The 15235-nt window shown below is 44.6% G+C and overlaps 1 protein-coding gene across 1 annotated transcript in view; it reads left to right on the forward strand.

The window, feature by feature from the left end:
- The window catches only part of cacna2d2a (calcium channel, voltage-dependent, alpha 2/delta subunit 2a), a 237236-nt gene that overhangs the window by 99946 nt on the left and 122055 nt on the right, over window positions 1–15235 (forward strand). The window contains exon 4 of the mRNA XM_062546222.1: window positions 510–569. Within this exon, the coding sequence (XP_062402206.1) occupies window positions 510–569 (60 nt within the window). The remainder of the gene's footprint in view (window positions 1–509; window positions 570–15235) is intronic.

Here is a 15235-nt window from a genome sequence, read left to right on the forward strand (position 1 = left end):
ATGCAGTAAATTCTGTTTAAGCATTACACGAGTGGGTGTGGGGTTGGGAAAGGACATCACCACGGCTGTAATTCGTTCCTCTCTCGCTATGAATGAATGGAATGTTTGTATTGGTAATTCAGTGCAATATGCAGTCAGTTACCAGCAGTAAAAAAGTCTTGAGTGGCGTTTGCCACTCATGATGACTGGAATGCCTCTCGTCCAATCAGAAGTTAATAAATAGCTTGACCAGACCTAACTGTTGATCCAATCCAATCCAATCCAATCCAATCCAATCCAATCCACTTTATTTAATACGGCACAATTTAAGCAAACACAAGGTTTCCAAAGTGCTGTACAACACAGCAATAAGGACAACAGTAGGATAAATGTGATAAAAATAAAAGTAAAAAGTAAATAATACTGTACAATGATGTATGCGTAACTAGGAATAGGTAGCGGTGTTTGCCCGTGGTCTGGTCTCACTCCTCCACCACTGACCTCCATGTTCCCCTTTTGTCCTCCAACAGAAACTGGCACAAGAGGCGGAGCGACTGCAGAAGGAGCATCCCTGGCAAGACGGCCTCAAAGTAAGAGACTTCATCATGTCTTTGTCTTTTTCTTTCTTTCTCTCTACTTTATCATTTCTTTCTTTCTTTCTTTCTATTTCTTATTTTCATTTCTTTCCTTTTCTATTTATTGTTTGTCACATGCAAGCGTTTGAAAAGCCCTTAGAAGACTCCAGTGTGAGCTGGTTGTTTGGGGGGGATGTGAATAGGTGAAATCATTGTCAAATCAATGTCATGAGAACCATCCACAGAAAAAAACCCCATCCTGCTTGATTTTATCACTTGACATACTACTTCATATTAACTTATGTCGCGATAGTTTAATAATTACATTACAAAATGTAATTTTGCGTATGTGTTTGTGTGTGTGTGTGTGTGTCTGTCTGTATGTATGTACTGTATGTCTGTGGGTGTGTGGGTGTGTGTGTGTGTGTGTATGTGGGTGTGTGTGTGTGTGGGTGTGTGTATGAGAGAGGGGCATTAGACTGCTCTAAAGGTCAATATCACTGATGATCATTTTTGACAGATTTTCACAGTTATTGGAAGTCCTTCCAAAGAATATTTACCAGAAGAAATTGTTCTAAGACATTGAATGTACTAAATTCTACAAATTCGCTCCAAACTCTTGCTCCAAACTCTTGAACTGTTGAATGCTTCAGTGGTCAAACATGGTAGAGTTAATGTACGACATAGATATTTTAAAAAAGCAGCTTTCACCAAAGTCAAGAGACAAGCACAGTTCTTTACCAGTGCACTTTAAAAGAGTACATACATATATGTATGTAAATGTGAAAGCTTGCGCGCAGACACACACACACACACACACACACACACAGACACAAACACACACACACACACACACACACACACACACACACACACACACACACACACACACACACACACACACACACACACACACACACACACACACACACACACACACACACACACACAAGCCATCCATCATCTATGGTAAAAAGGAAAGAGAAATCTGGAGAAAGGCCACATACATCTCTAGTCTATCTCTTCTGCTGCCCCCCCAGCCCCCCACCCCTCTCATCCGCTGTCATGTTGGCTGTCTCCAGGGAGACAGAGCTTGCTGTCATGGTACACTTCCCCCAAATGGATTTTTAACCCCCCGTGTCCCAGGGGATATTTGAGAAAGGGCTTTAGAACTAATAATTATGAGACCCTCTTCCCAGAGAAGTCCATTTCTCTTCATGCCTGCTTAGTCTCCAGAGTCACTGGCTGGAGAGGCTTCTCTGTATCTCTCTCAGGACATACTCACACACACATACACTCATACATTCATACACACACACACACACACACACACACACACACACACACACACACACACACACACACACACACACACACACAAACACTTGCACAAACACACAAATAAACAGCCACACACAAACATGGACATATTCTTTCACAAATGTACACATACTGTATGTGACCACACACACACACACACACACACACACACACACACACACACACACACACACACACTCACACTCACACACACAAACACACTGCATCTATGTCTATGCTGCTGGATTTAATGTAGCTTATGGTAATAGAAAGCATTTTAGCTGTGGCATAACACCTGCCCTCGCACACCAACCTGACGTTCACTCTTTCATTCTCTGGTCATGTACTGTTCTCTCCCTGACTTTCTTTCTGACTCTCTCTCTCTCTCTCTCTCTCCCCCCTTTCTCTATCTCCTCCCTTCACTCTCTCTCTCTCTCCCCTTATCTGCCTGTGTCTTTAATCAGGCATGAAAACAGTTTGAAAATATCATATTGTTGCAAATACAGCAAATGAATCCTAATGGTGGTGCGGCCATTAATAATGTATCGGCCCTGATTTCATTTGCCTTTATAATTAGGCCAGGTAATGAATCTCAGCAGGAGCGAGAGGCTGAAACCATTTCAAAACGTTCAGCAGAGGGAGGGAGAGAATGAGAGAGAGAGGGAGGGAGGGAGGGAGGGAGGGAAAAGGAGGGATGGGAGTGATGGAGATATGGCACGTCGCCCTTGCCAGGAGATTTCTCCTCCACTCGTAGATTTGCGGACTTATTTTATTTATTTTATTCATTTTAGTCATTTCATTATTTATTCTTTCTCTCCTTCTTTTCCTCCCTCCCCTCATGCGTGCGCCCGTTCTTCTGGTGTCTCTCTGGGTGAGCAGTCTGCTGACTGGCAGCGTAATTAGATTAGGGCGGCATGCTCTTTGGGCACATTAGGGGCAATGAGCAAAAAGCATCTTACCACCGACGGGTGGAGGGAGCAGGCGGCGAGAGAGGAGAGAGAGAGAGAGAGAGAGAGAGAGAGAGAGAGAGAGAGAGGAGAGAGAGAGAGAGAGAGAGAGAGAGAGAGAGAGAGAGAGGGAGAGAGAGAGAGAGAGAGAGAAGGGAAAACGTATTTGTGTGTATGTGTCAGAAAGAGGTAGGGAAAGAGAGGGAAAGATTGAAAAGGGTAACTATAGCGTCTGAGCACTTCTCTGGGTTTTGTGAAAAGCTTGAATATTTTTTTGGCTGTGTGCCTTTTTTGCATCTGTGTGTGTGTGTGTGTGTCTGCATGCCTGTGTGTGTGTGTGTGTGTGTGTGTGTGTGTGTGTGTGTGTGTGTGTGTGTGTGTGTCTACGTGCCTGTGTGTGTCTGCGTGCCTGTGTGTGTCTGCGTGCCTGTGTGTGTGTGCGCGCAAGTGTGTGTGTTTGTTTATGTTTATTAATGCTTTGCTCCTACCTGGCCCAGCCCATCTGCTGTCCTCTCCAAATAGAGGTGACATCGTAAAGTTTCATTGAGAGACACTCCTTCTGTTCAGCTTGTGGCACCCAGGAAACGCTCACGCTCGCTTTCCCAGTGACAGTCACAGGGCTCCCTTGGATTCCTGTGGCCACAGCAATCCACGCAATCACACCTGCATGTGTCTCTTGAAGCCACTTCACCTCAAGACAGTTTCCCAAGCTGTTTTCATGATCAACAGTTGGTTGGTGTTATTATCTGGTCTGTGGCACTAGGTGGGTTAAAGCCCCATTGGAAGCATTTAGCATAGTTAGCTTTGGATGCTACAGGCGGAGCATGCTGGAACAAAGTCTTTCCACCCCTGCTGTCAGAGCGACACCCTTCATTGGGTAGCGGTGGTCACATGACGCGTGGACAGAGATTTATCTTCCTGCCGTCCCCTCGTCAGCAGCCGTGATGGAGGTGACAGGTCTGCGCGGCACTTACACACCCCTCCAAAAGCAACAGTGTGTGAAATAGACATTTAGGCCGTTTATTGCCCCTTATTTCCCAAGGTCATTGGCCATTGGCTGTGTCACCCTGGCTTTGGGAATCCTCTCTCCCCCGTTGCGGATTAATGCAGTGTCCCGGGTTATAAACATGAGAGTGCCACGCGTGGCCCAAGGGCCAGCAGTTAACGCCACTCACCCCGCTAATGCTTCCGCTAATGGGCCCTTTCTTTACACTCGTCTTTGCTCTCAACTGTTTCCACCAATCTGAATCCGCGACCCAGTCAGCTGGAGTCAAGCCATTGACCTCTTCTGTCGCTGACTTCGCCCGAACCGATGACCTCTAGCTGTTTTCTGTAACCCAGAACTGAATGTTGTACAACTGCTAATGCTATAGGCCGGGCCGCTTAATAATGGTGTGTTACGGGCACCGTTATGTGGAGCTGTTTGTGTCAGCAGTGCTCACACACCACCGGTACCCTGGATATCCAGAGTTCTCGCGAGAGCACAATTTGAATTGTGTGCGCAAGATACTCTGGCAATGAGCAATGATGCACGTTACTTTTACCTCAGGAATCCGTGGTAACCAAAAAAGGAGTGGGCGAGCTGAACTGATGACGACAGTGCTAAAACTGCAAATGCATCCTTGGTGCTGCCCCTCGATTTAGGCCATTTTCATTATTCGTGGCCAGACCCTTAGGGCGCACTCACACTAGGTACGTTTCACCCGTACCATACTGGAGCACGGTTGCCTCTGGTCCCTGGTCTGCGCTCACACTGCATATATCAAACCGTACTTGGGTACGATTGAGTTGCTGTGTTCTAGAATCGTTATGCAAACGTATCATTAATGACGTCTTGTGCTTACATGCGTACCGTACCAGAGTCCACCTCCTCCAAGCGTACTAGCAGCGTACCGTACCCCGGTACGGAACAAAGCGATCACACTGGTGAAACGAACCGGACTTTAGGGGGCAAGTGTACTCGGGTACGGTACGAATTGCCTAGTGTGAGTACGCCCTTAATCTGAAAGATTCTAGGGTCTGCTTTTACTACCAGGCTACACCACTGGAAGGGCGCTATGAAAAATACTGTGAAAAACATTCAGCAGCAACTCTAATACTGATTTAGCATAATTCCCACCCCGGCGTTTCTGCTACACTGCTGTGGGTAACTGTATAATCACGTTTGATGACAAGAAATTGCAAATCATTTTGAAATAATCATGTCAGATCATAGACGCTCACTCTCATACAATCTATTTCATAGCACGCTACCCACACAATTGGCATGTACTGCATTTAGGAGAGGGTGGGGGGTGGTAGGTGATGAGAATTTCAAATGCATGCCAGCCTGGTTGTAGCACACTTGTGATTGAACAAAAAGAAGGTTGCTGACGGCAAAATTGATCCCACAAGACGTTTCAGAACACACAGTGCTCTGGTGGTTCACATCTCACAGACAAGTCTACTTGTGTTTCACCGTGTGGTCTCTTGCGCTGGTCTTTTTATGACCTGGGGCTGGTCTATGTGTTGTGTAGCACTTAATAGTTGTGTGCCTGTCATGAATGCACCGAATTTCATGAGAGGTTGCGGTTAAAGCGAAAAAGCTCGTGGAACATGACATGTCCCGGGTAGCACTGCAGGTTCTAATCCCATGCCCTGAACGCATCGCTGGAGTGGGGCCATCAGTTCGAGTGGTTTGCCTGCGCGTGTACCAGCACTTGTACTTGTCAGCGAGCAACAGCAAACACACGAAAGATCATGGGGCGCCTGATTAAACAAATAAGAAGCGGCAAGACGGAGGAAAGACAAAGGGGGATGGATAGAGCGAAGAGAGAGCGAGAGAGATAGAGAAGAGAGAGAGGTGGGGAGGGAGGTAAAGGAACATTCACACCGTCACGGAGAAGAGGAAGATGGAATGGGAGAGAGAGACGGTCGTACAGCTGAAAGCTGAGGAAGGTTACCGACCAGAATGAACGGATATCGGGAAGAATGGAACATGAAACGAATAAAAATGGAGCGAGCGAAGGGAGAGTGGCAAGGAGAAGAAGAAAAAGAAGAAAAGTAGAAGATGTGACCGTGTGTGTGTGTATGTCTGTGTGTGTGTCTCTGTGTGTGTGTGCGTGCGTGTGTGTGTGTGTGTGATGTGGCAGCTGCTGTATGTTTGAAATGCATTAGCGCTAATAGCAGTGCCATTAGGGGAAAAGAGAGGCACTCCACAGATGGGTTACCGTGGAGAGAGAGAGAGAGAGAGAGAGAGAGTGAAGAGGAAGGCAGAGAGGGACAGAGAGAGAGAGAAAGAGAGAAGCAACAAGAGAGGAAGCCATCTTCCAGGCCATTTACGGTAATCATCATTCTGTAATCAATCAAGCCTTTCATCATAAAACAAGACATAAGGCAAGGCGTTGCCGGTGTGCGTGTACGCGCGCGTGCGTGTGCGTGTGCGTGTGCGTGTGCGTGTGCGTGTGCGTGTGCGTGTGCGTGTGCGTGTGTGTGTGTGTGTGTGTGTCTGTGTGTGTGTCTGTGTGTGTGTGTGTGTGTGTGTGTGTGTGTGTGTGTGGGTTGCATGCATGAATGTCTGTCAGTGTGTGTGAATTACAGATAATTCATTATTTTATGTCACAATTTTTACCACAATTCCTTTTGGATTCATTTATGTTATATTGGCATTTCCTCACCATTTTCAGCTTTACATGAGGGTATGGGGTGGGACTGCATATGATATGGGACAGGTATATGTCCACAGTGACTAGAGCAGGATTTACACAAAGCATCGTCAATGTTTATGACTGCACATTTCTGTCAGACCTGTTTGACATTTACCCTTCACATTTAATGTGAATGTGCAGTATATGCTCTTTTTTCAAAGTAGTGTCAGAATCACAGCATATCCATGTTCTGTTAGGGGGTTTGTGTCTGTGTCTGTGTCTGTGTCTGTGTCTGTGTCTGTCTGTGTCTGTGTCTGTGTCTGTGTCTGTGTCTGTGTCTGTGTCTGTGTCTGTGTCTGTGTCTGAGTCTGAGTCTGTGTCTCTGTGTGTTTGTTTGTGTCTGTGTGTCTGTGTTGTGTGTCTGTGTGTATTTGCGTGTGTGTGTGTGTGTGTGTGTGTGTGTGTGTGTGTGTGTGTGTGTGTGTGTGTGTGTGTGTGTGTGTGTGTGTGTGTGTGTGTGTGTGTGTGTGTGTGTGCCTTTTTTCTATGTGTACTTTATGTATGAGCCCCTGAACCTATAATAACATAGCACACGCTTTTCTTCTGAATAAATGGCTTTACGTCTCATCTTCTCAATGTTACTGAGGGTATTTTACACATCAATGTATACGGCATTTGGATGGGCATAGGTGTGTCTGTGTCTGCCAGTATGTGTGTGTGTGTGTGTGTGTGTGTGTGTGATAGAGAGAGACAGAGAGAGAGAGAGAGAGAGAGGACAGCAGCGGCTGTGTGTTACCTCCCTTGTTCCTGTGGAAAGGCTCTGTTTGAAATAATTGGCTCTTCAAAAAGAAGGAGAGCTTCTCACTGCCTCTCTTCTCTGGTGCCCACGGGCACATTAACCACTGAATACATTAGCCGTGTGAGGGCCATCTCCACAGACCCCTAATCAGGCAGAAAGCAGGGGCACCAATGAGGGGTCCTCCATTCAGGTCCCCTCAGAGCCCCTAGCTCGCCTTGGCAACTGGATCTGCATATTTGATATTTTTGTCTTTGCGTACATCTGCATTGCATCTCCCAGGTTCACTTTTTTTTTTGTGATTAATTTGAGTCTGTCTTCTGTAAAGGTTGAAAAAACAGTCCCAAACGCGCTACACAAACACGTCGGACGTTGTCCCTTTACATGCGTGAAGAACAATGGATCAGTAGCCATGTGGAGTTAAATGGTAATGTTATTAGGAAATTCACCAAGAATCTGACTCCATTAAGATTATATTGTACCTCTAATACATTACCAAATAACTAATGATGTTAACTATGGCAGAGAATGGCATGGCACAACTAGACTCTAGAGATATGCAAACTGAGCGAGGAGAATTAACCATTTATTAGGCCTTAAGCCTTAGGTAAGAGTAAAAGTATCAGTAATTATCCTTAAACAAAGTAACAAAGGATAAGTAATCTTAACCTCAAAACAAACAATAAACTTGGACTTAAACCTTAACAAGTTACCAAGTTAAAATGCTACATACACCAGATAAAACAATATATCAAATAATGAAAATAACAAACCCCATAAAGAAATCAAAAGATAGAGAGAGAGAGAGAAAGGCAGGGAGAGAGAGAGGGAGAGAAAGAGAGGGGCAGAGAGGTCAGTGTGACCTCTTGCCTAGACCAGAGCAGAGCAGGAAGAGAAGAGTCACCTCTTGCCCAAAGCTGAGAAAGTGAGAGAAGAGAGCGAGGTGAGAAATTCTCAACCTTAAACTATCATGCAGGTCACCCCCCCAACCCTGTGGGTGGGATGTGGGTGTGTCTACCACCTGAAGTTCTCCCGTGTAGTTCTTACTCTACAATTATGTATACATACATTAGAGTGCAATGAAAGCGTGATCAGGCTGTTGCCCACATTACAAGTATTAATTCAAGACCAAACATGGATGTATTATCATTTGTCATGAAACAGATACATTTCAGTTTCCAACATTAATTCATCAGAGGCATGGAGAGGGGGAGAAGAGGTGTGTCCGAGGGCCTTTTCCCAAATGGCCGGCCACACACACAATGGGAACAGTTCAAATGCAAATAGATCACCTGGACACAAAGGAGTCTAACTGTGAGGTCGTCTCCCCCGTTCTGAACTTTAGGGATGTTTCTCAGATGGAAAATTTACCAGCTTACAGTCGCCCCATTGACACTGTGAAGTCATTATCTCATAAGTGTCAAAAAATTAAAGCTGGTCATCCATATTCACATATTTGTCCATAGTGTCCGAAGGAATCTCTCAGAGTAGTTTTGACATTAGTTGACCGAGCTTCTCCGGTCTGAAACAAGTTCTCAGGATCAGGTGAGCATTGCTGTAGCGTGGAACATTCTTCTTTGTGTAAAAGCAATCTGGAGTTGAGCAGAATCGTGAGAGTATCGTCTGTCTGCTGTAACATTAGAATATCAATAGTCTTTTGCTTTTCGATGAGTTGGGCATGTATATAGGGAAAAGACAGGAAAGAGAGAAAGAGCAAAACAAACAAACCGATATACAAATTTTAAAATAAATGGAATTAAACACATTCTGGTGTATCTCAAATTGAAAAAAAAATGTTTCATAAGATAAATCATCTTTGTCACTGGCATTATTTGCATACTGAATACAAATCTATCAAGAAAATCAAGTCAAATAATCAAAGAATGTATATAAATGATTGGTTAAAAGGAAAGCAAATTAGTTCATCCCAGCAGTTAAAATTCTTCAATTTAAATCATTAATCGAAAATTTACTTGTGTGTGTGTATGTGCTTTATCACTTCTGGACATTCAACAATAGACTTAACATTTAGTTGGTATAAGAATGTCGGCATGATGTGTCTGCCACACAGTCAGCTGCACATGGGCCTCCTTTTGGCAGAGACAGGTACAGACATTAAAATTTCAGGTGGTAGTCATACTAATCAACAATCTACAACATTGTATCTCCCATTTTTTTTTTTTTTTTTTTTAATATACATTTTTATGGGCATTATTTGTTAGTCACGAGAGATCCAACCTAACATTCATTCAGCAGATACTCTTTGGTTCAGTGACCGTTCATTTGGTTTAACCGGTGAGTATAAAGAAAAACAAAAAGTGTGAAGAATAATCATGCTACTAGCATCTGCACAGTTAAATGCTTTCAAGCCTCAACACTTACAGAGTCTACACACTCACTATACATGAGCATACAACAAGCTAGCAAATACCATTATCTTCAAAGTAAATTAAAACACTGTCTGAATATCTGACTAACAAATTTCCCATCAGAGCACCTTGGGAGAACAATGCTACAGGTTGTTGCATGGAATTATCTGTGCTATTATTAGTTTAGGTTAATGTTATCATGTTCAGTTTAAAAAATATAAATTCTGTCTTACCATGGTCTTGAATGGTTAGTCTGCATCATTACATTGTCCTTCAGTGAAAGCACACACACACACGGCAATTTTGCGCCTTAACACCTAGAACAATGGATGGGTCCAGAGGCATGGGGGTTGATAGGAGAAGCAAAGGTGTTAGATGATTGGACTCTGCGTTGGCGGTGTTTTCGAAAGCCTGTTGACCAACATGTCTGCATCTCATGTTCTGATTTTCCACATGAGTTGCAGACAATGCTTGGGTCGTTTGCGTCCATGTGTTGGATAGCCTCCTTTTCGCAGTGTGTTTGCGCTGTTCCAGTGGTGTTAGAAGAGACGTCGTTGCTTGAGTCGGCTGTGAACGACAATTCTGACGAAGCAACATATTCTAACATCGCTTTGGGGATAGCCACATATCTCGCATCAGAGAAAGGTTTCAATGACTGCGCGGTGTTCAAGAATGAATATATGAAAAGAATGAGAAGTAACAAGATAACACCGTCCATCATTGCATGTTTTGTTGTTTGTAACGCATGTATTTCAATGAAAAATCGCCAGTTGCATATCTCTATCCCACTAGAGTAAGAAGTAATGCCTTCAGTTTCAACAATTTCAGCCATTCTCTGTCTTAATGTATTAAACAAAGAAATATTATCACGTGTCTACATCTGTCCATGTTCGTATTTCCGTATAACGGAGAGAGCAAAGTTTCTGAATCTTTAGGTGAGTTGATGCGTAGGCCTATGCGTGTGCTTTCTGCTACACGTCTTTAAGAAGTTTTTCTACTCACCAAATTTCAGAAATATAGGTACATCCCGTCATAACGATCACGGTCGGGGTCGCCACTTGTAAGAGGGTGCAAAAACAGTCCCAAACGCGCTACACAAACACGTCGGACGTTGTCCCTTTACATGCGTGAAGAACAATGGATCAGTAGCCATGTGGAGTTAAATGGTAATAATATTAGGAAATTCACCACGATTAAATCTGACTCCATAGATTGTATTGTAACCTCTAATACATTACCAAATAACTAGTTTGTTGAAGTATGGCAGAGAATGGAATGGCACACTAGATCTTTAGAGATATGCAAACTGAGCGAGGAGAATTAACCATTTATTAGGCCTTAAGCCTTAGGTAAGAGTAAAAGTATCAGTAATTGTCCTTGAACAAAGGAACAAAGGAGAAAATGAACTTAACCTCAAAACAAAACAATAAACTTGGACTTAAACCTTAACAAGTTACCAAGTTACAATGCTACATACACCAGATAAAACAATATATCAAATAATGAAAATAACAAACCCCATAAAGAAATCAAAAGATAGAGAGAGAGAGAGAAAGAAAGGCAGGGAGAGAGAGAGAGAGAAAGAGAGGGGCAGAGAGGTCAGTGTGACCTCTTGCCTAGACCAGAGCAGAGCAGGAAGAGAAGAGTCACCTCTTGCCCAAAGCTGAGAAAGTGAGAGAAGAGAGCGCATCACACCAAGAGATTCCCTTTTCATCCATCCAGCCACTCCCGACTCAGCAGGGCTTCTTTACCTGAAAGTGGGTGTGGCGTCTAAAACTCTATAGTGTATTTCTTAGTCTATAACCATGTACAAATATTAGATTGCAATGAAACTGTGATCAGGCTGTTGCCCACATTACAAGTATTAATTCAAGACCAAACATGGATGTATTATCATTTGTCATGAAACAGATACATTTCAGTTTCCAACATTAATTCATCAGAGGCATGGAGAGGGGGAGAAGAGGTGTGTCCGAGGGCCTTTTCCCAAATGGCCGGCCACACACACAATGGGAACAGTTCAAATGCAAATAGATCACCTGGACACAAAGGAGTCTAACTGTGAGGTCGTCTCCCCCGTTCTGAACTTTAGGGATGTTTCTCAGATGGAAAATTTACCAGCTTACACTTCTCTGTGTACGGTGGCTGATGTAACCCCCATCATGATGGTAATAGAACTACATGAAATGCTTCGATAGCCACAGTCAGAAAATGTGTGGTGTTGCGCGCGGACGAGACGAATAGATTCAGATCAGAGTATGCACATATATTTCACGAGCAGATGAATATTTTACAGGGGGACCGTGCGAATGTGCATGATTGCACTTGTCATGTTTGCCTTTGTCAGGGTTCGGTCTGTATCCATTCAGGTGAAACTGATGCAGGGGGGCGGCCAGGCCCCCAGTGATCCACTGATCTCGACCCCATTGTCACAGAGCTGCGTTAAATAGCTACGCAAAATGGATTTCTAAACAAGCGCCGAGGCCGTTTAGAAACATCGATAAGCATGAAGGTTAAAAAATACAAAACTGTGGAAAATGGTGTCACAAATCCATGTTAATGGGGAGGAGGGTTTTTTTTTTTTGCACTTGACGGGGCGTGTGGCGAAGAGAAATCACGAGCCAGCCTGCAGGGCAGGTAATGGAACTCACGAGCGGGGCGATCCTCCGCGCCACCGAACGGACTTCCATCTGCTCGCCGCTGGAGAGGAGGGAAGGAGCGGAGGAGAAGGAAGAAGAGGGGATAAAAAAAAACGGACAATCCGGCTGGTTCTGGTCTCCCGCCGAGCCTGTGTGATGATCCGCGGACCAGCCGGGCCTTGGGGTTCTAAAGCCCTCCGCGGCATCACAGCCCATGTGTGGAATTGTGACGGCGGTCTGAAACCATGTCCCCAATGAGTGTGTGTGTGTGTGTGTGTGTGTGTGTGTGGCACTGCGTTAATGAACATTGACACGTGTCATTCCTTCAACAAAAGTAGAAGGGGCCTCCAGGCTCCTCCATGCCCATGTGACTGAAATGAAGTTCAAGACCATTTTTTCCCCCACATGTCTGTCTGGACATTTAGCTTTACAAGATAAGCGTCAGAACTAGCCATCTAGCATTAGCATGCCATTGTTAACCAGTTGATAATGTTGTTAAACCGAGTTGTCAAGCAGGCAGTAAGTGTTCGGGGTGTCGCTGTTCGTTCCTTGGATGAAACCCTCTCAGAATGATTCAGCAAAGCAACAAGCACAAGACAGGGTTTAAATAGCGAGAGAGATTGGATGACTTGGAACGGGTGTGTAGGACTCAAATCAATAGAAAACCTGGAAGTGCTGGAACTGAACAACAGAGGAACATGGCACACATGACAAGAGAGAACATGACAAGAGAACATAGAACATGGATCCAGAGATCTTGGAATGGACCAGGACAAGAGGCGATTACCTCTTTATATCGGAGATGAGGCAGAGAGACTACAGATGCATACAGGTCATTTTAACCACATAATGGGATTTTTTCATGATTACCAAACACATACAGTACGTATCTTATACTGTAGGAACAGTTGAAAAACGTAAGTTTTAAGAACCTGATTTTTCAGACGAAATTAATTGCTGGAGTGCATTTTTAAATGTAAAGAAGTTCAATGCTGACAGATGTGTGTATGTTTTAGAGCACACTATTCCCATCTGTACTATCTGCCTGTCAGGACATGTATGTCCATGTGTCTCCGTCCACTACAAATAGGCTGACCAATCAAGTGTCTGATCTGTCCAATACTCAAGTCTCATTGGCCAGCCCAATGACGCGCCCAACCCCACCCCGCTGCAGCTGTTCCAGATACTGTGATGACCCCCTCAGATGGGTACATTTAGGCGTAATTGCAGGCCCAGTAGTTTGCTAAAGTGACGCTTTTCAAAGTGGACTTTCCTTCGTTTCTCCTCTTTTTCTCTGGCTTCTGTGCACCCTTATTCTCCCTCTTTTCACCCCCTCTTTCTTCTGGAGAATTTTACAGCTTTTTGGAGCTTTTCCCCCCCCCACCAGAGAGTGCCTGTTCCATCGTAGGGAGAGATGAGAGAGTGTAAGTAAGAATGAAGAGACAGGAGACCAAAAGAGAGAGATAGAAAGGGAGACAAAAAAGAGAGAGACTGTCAGTCCACTCATTGAGTTTCCAAAGGAAGTAAGAGTTTTTTTTTCCAGTGATGATTTCTTAAGAGCCCTGAGCACTACCCCCACTCCCCCCCCCCCCCCTCTCTCTCTCTCTCTCTCTTTTTCCTGGTCGATCTCTGCATGAGTTTTTGGCAGAGCTGAGGGAGTGAAAAGGGGACATAGAGCCTCAGGAGAGGGGGGTGGGGGGGTGCTGCTGTGGAGGTTGGGTGGTGGTGGTGGTGGTGGGGATGGTGGGGATGGAGGCTGACTGTGCCTCCCTTGTCTAAAGTCCCAGTCATCGATCCCCCCCATAACCGTGCGCTCCGGCGGGAACAGGAATCAATACCCCAAGAAATCCAGCAGGACACGCTCCAAAGGACAATTCCCTCATTCCATCTCCAGCCAAACAGCCATGAAGGACTCGCAGAGGGGAAGGACCAGCCTGCCTGCAACCCCCCCTTTGGCCCTCTGGGCTGGAGACATGGCTGTGTGTGTGTGTGTGCGTGTGTGCGTGTGTGCGTGTGCGTGTGCGTGTGCGTGTGCGTGTGCGTGTGCGTGTGCGTGTGCGTGTGTGTGTGCGTGTGTGTGTGTGTGTGTGTGTGTGTGTGTGTGTGTGTGTGTGCGTGCGTGTGTGTGTGCGCGTGCGCGTGCGCGTGTGCGTGTGAGTGTGAGAGAGAAACCCAAGAGAATGGGTGCGTGCTATAGAAATGTGAACTAAATGGTAATGTGGTAATATTGCGGGCCTCATGAATATCTGAACGTCTTCAATTGTGCAATAAAGCAGTAAAGGCCTGATAGGAAATTAACATTACTTTCAAAATATGTCAACTGAAATGCAACTTGGTGTTCAGGTTGTTATTATTTTGCATGTGTTGGAGAGGACCACAGATGCAAATTAGCTCTATAGCTAAATCTGGTGCAGGAATTATTCTGTACATGGCCCCTGTCAAATAACCAAATAAATAAAGGAGGGTACATGGCTTCAAGCGGTTTTCCTAACCCCAGTTTTGTTAGTGACTGGAGTCACTAACACTCTGTAAAGCGCCATGAGACATGTGTAATGTTTTAGCACTCTATAAGTGAAATTAAATTGAAATTGAAATTAAATTGAAGCAGTGGCTTCAGTCCAATACAGAAAGTCGAGCTTACATGTGCACATATGACAGGATTTCACATCTGCCAGTGCATTCCCATTATTTGCTATTGCTAGCTGACATGCCAGTAACCAACACTGGTCTTGTGGTCAGGGGGTCTTGTGATTGGTATGCTATCCCTGGCAATCCACAAAACATCAACAACAAACTATTATCCAAAAATGTGTGTGTGTGTGTGTGTGTGTGTGTGTGTGTGTGTGTGTGTGTGTGTGTGTGTGTGTGTGTGTGTGTGTGTGTTTGTTTTACATTGGTTGATTTTTCAAAAGATACAGCTAGGGGTTTTTACTGCTCAAAGTATTGGAAGAATGATAGTAACATCAACTGGTTTGTGTATGTGT

The sequence above is a fragment of the Sardina pilchardus genome, chromosome 9, assembly GCF_963854185.1.
Source record: "Sardina pilchardus chromosome 9, fSarPil1.1, whole genome shotgun sequence".
Lineage (NCBI taxonomy): Eukaryota > Metazoa > Chordata > Actinopteri > Clupeiformes > Clupeidae > Sardina > Sardina pilchardus.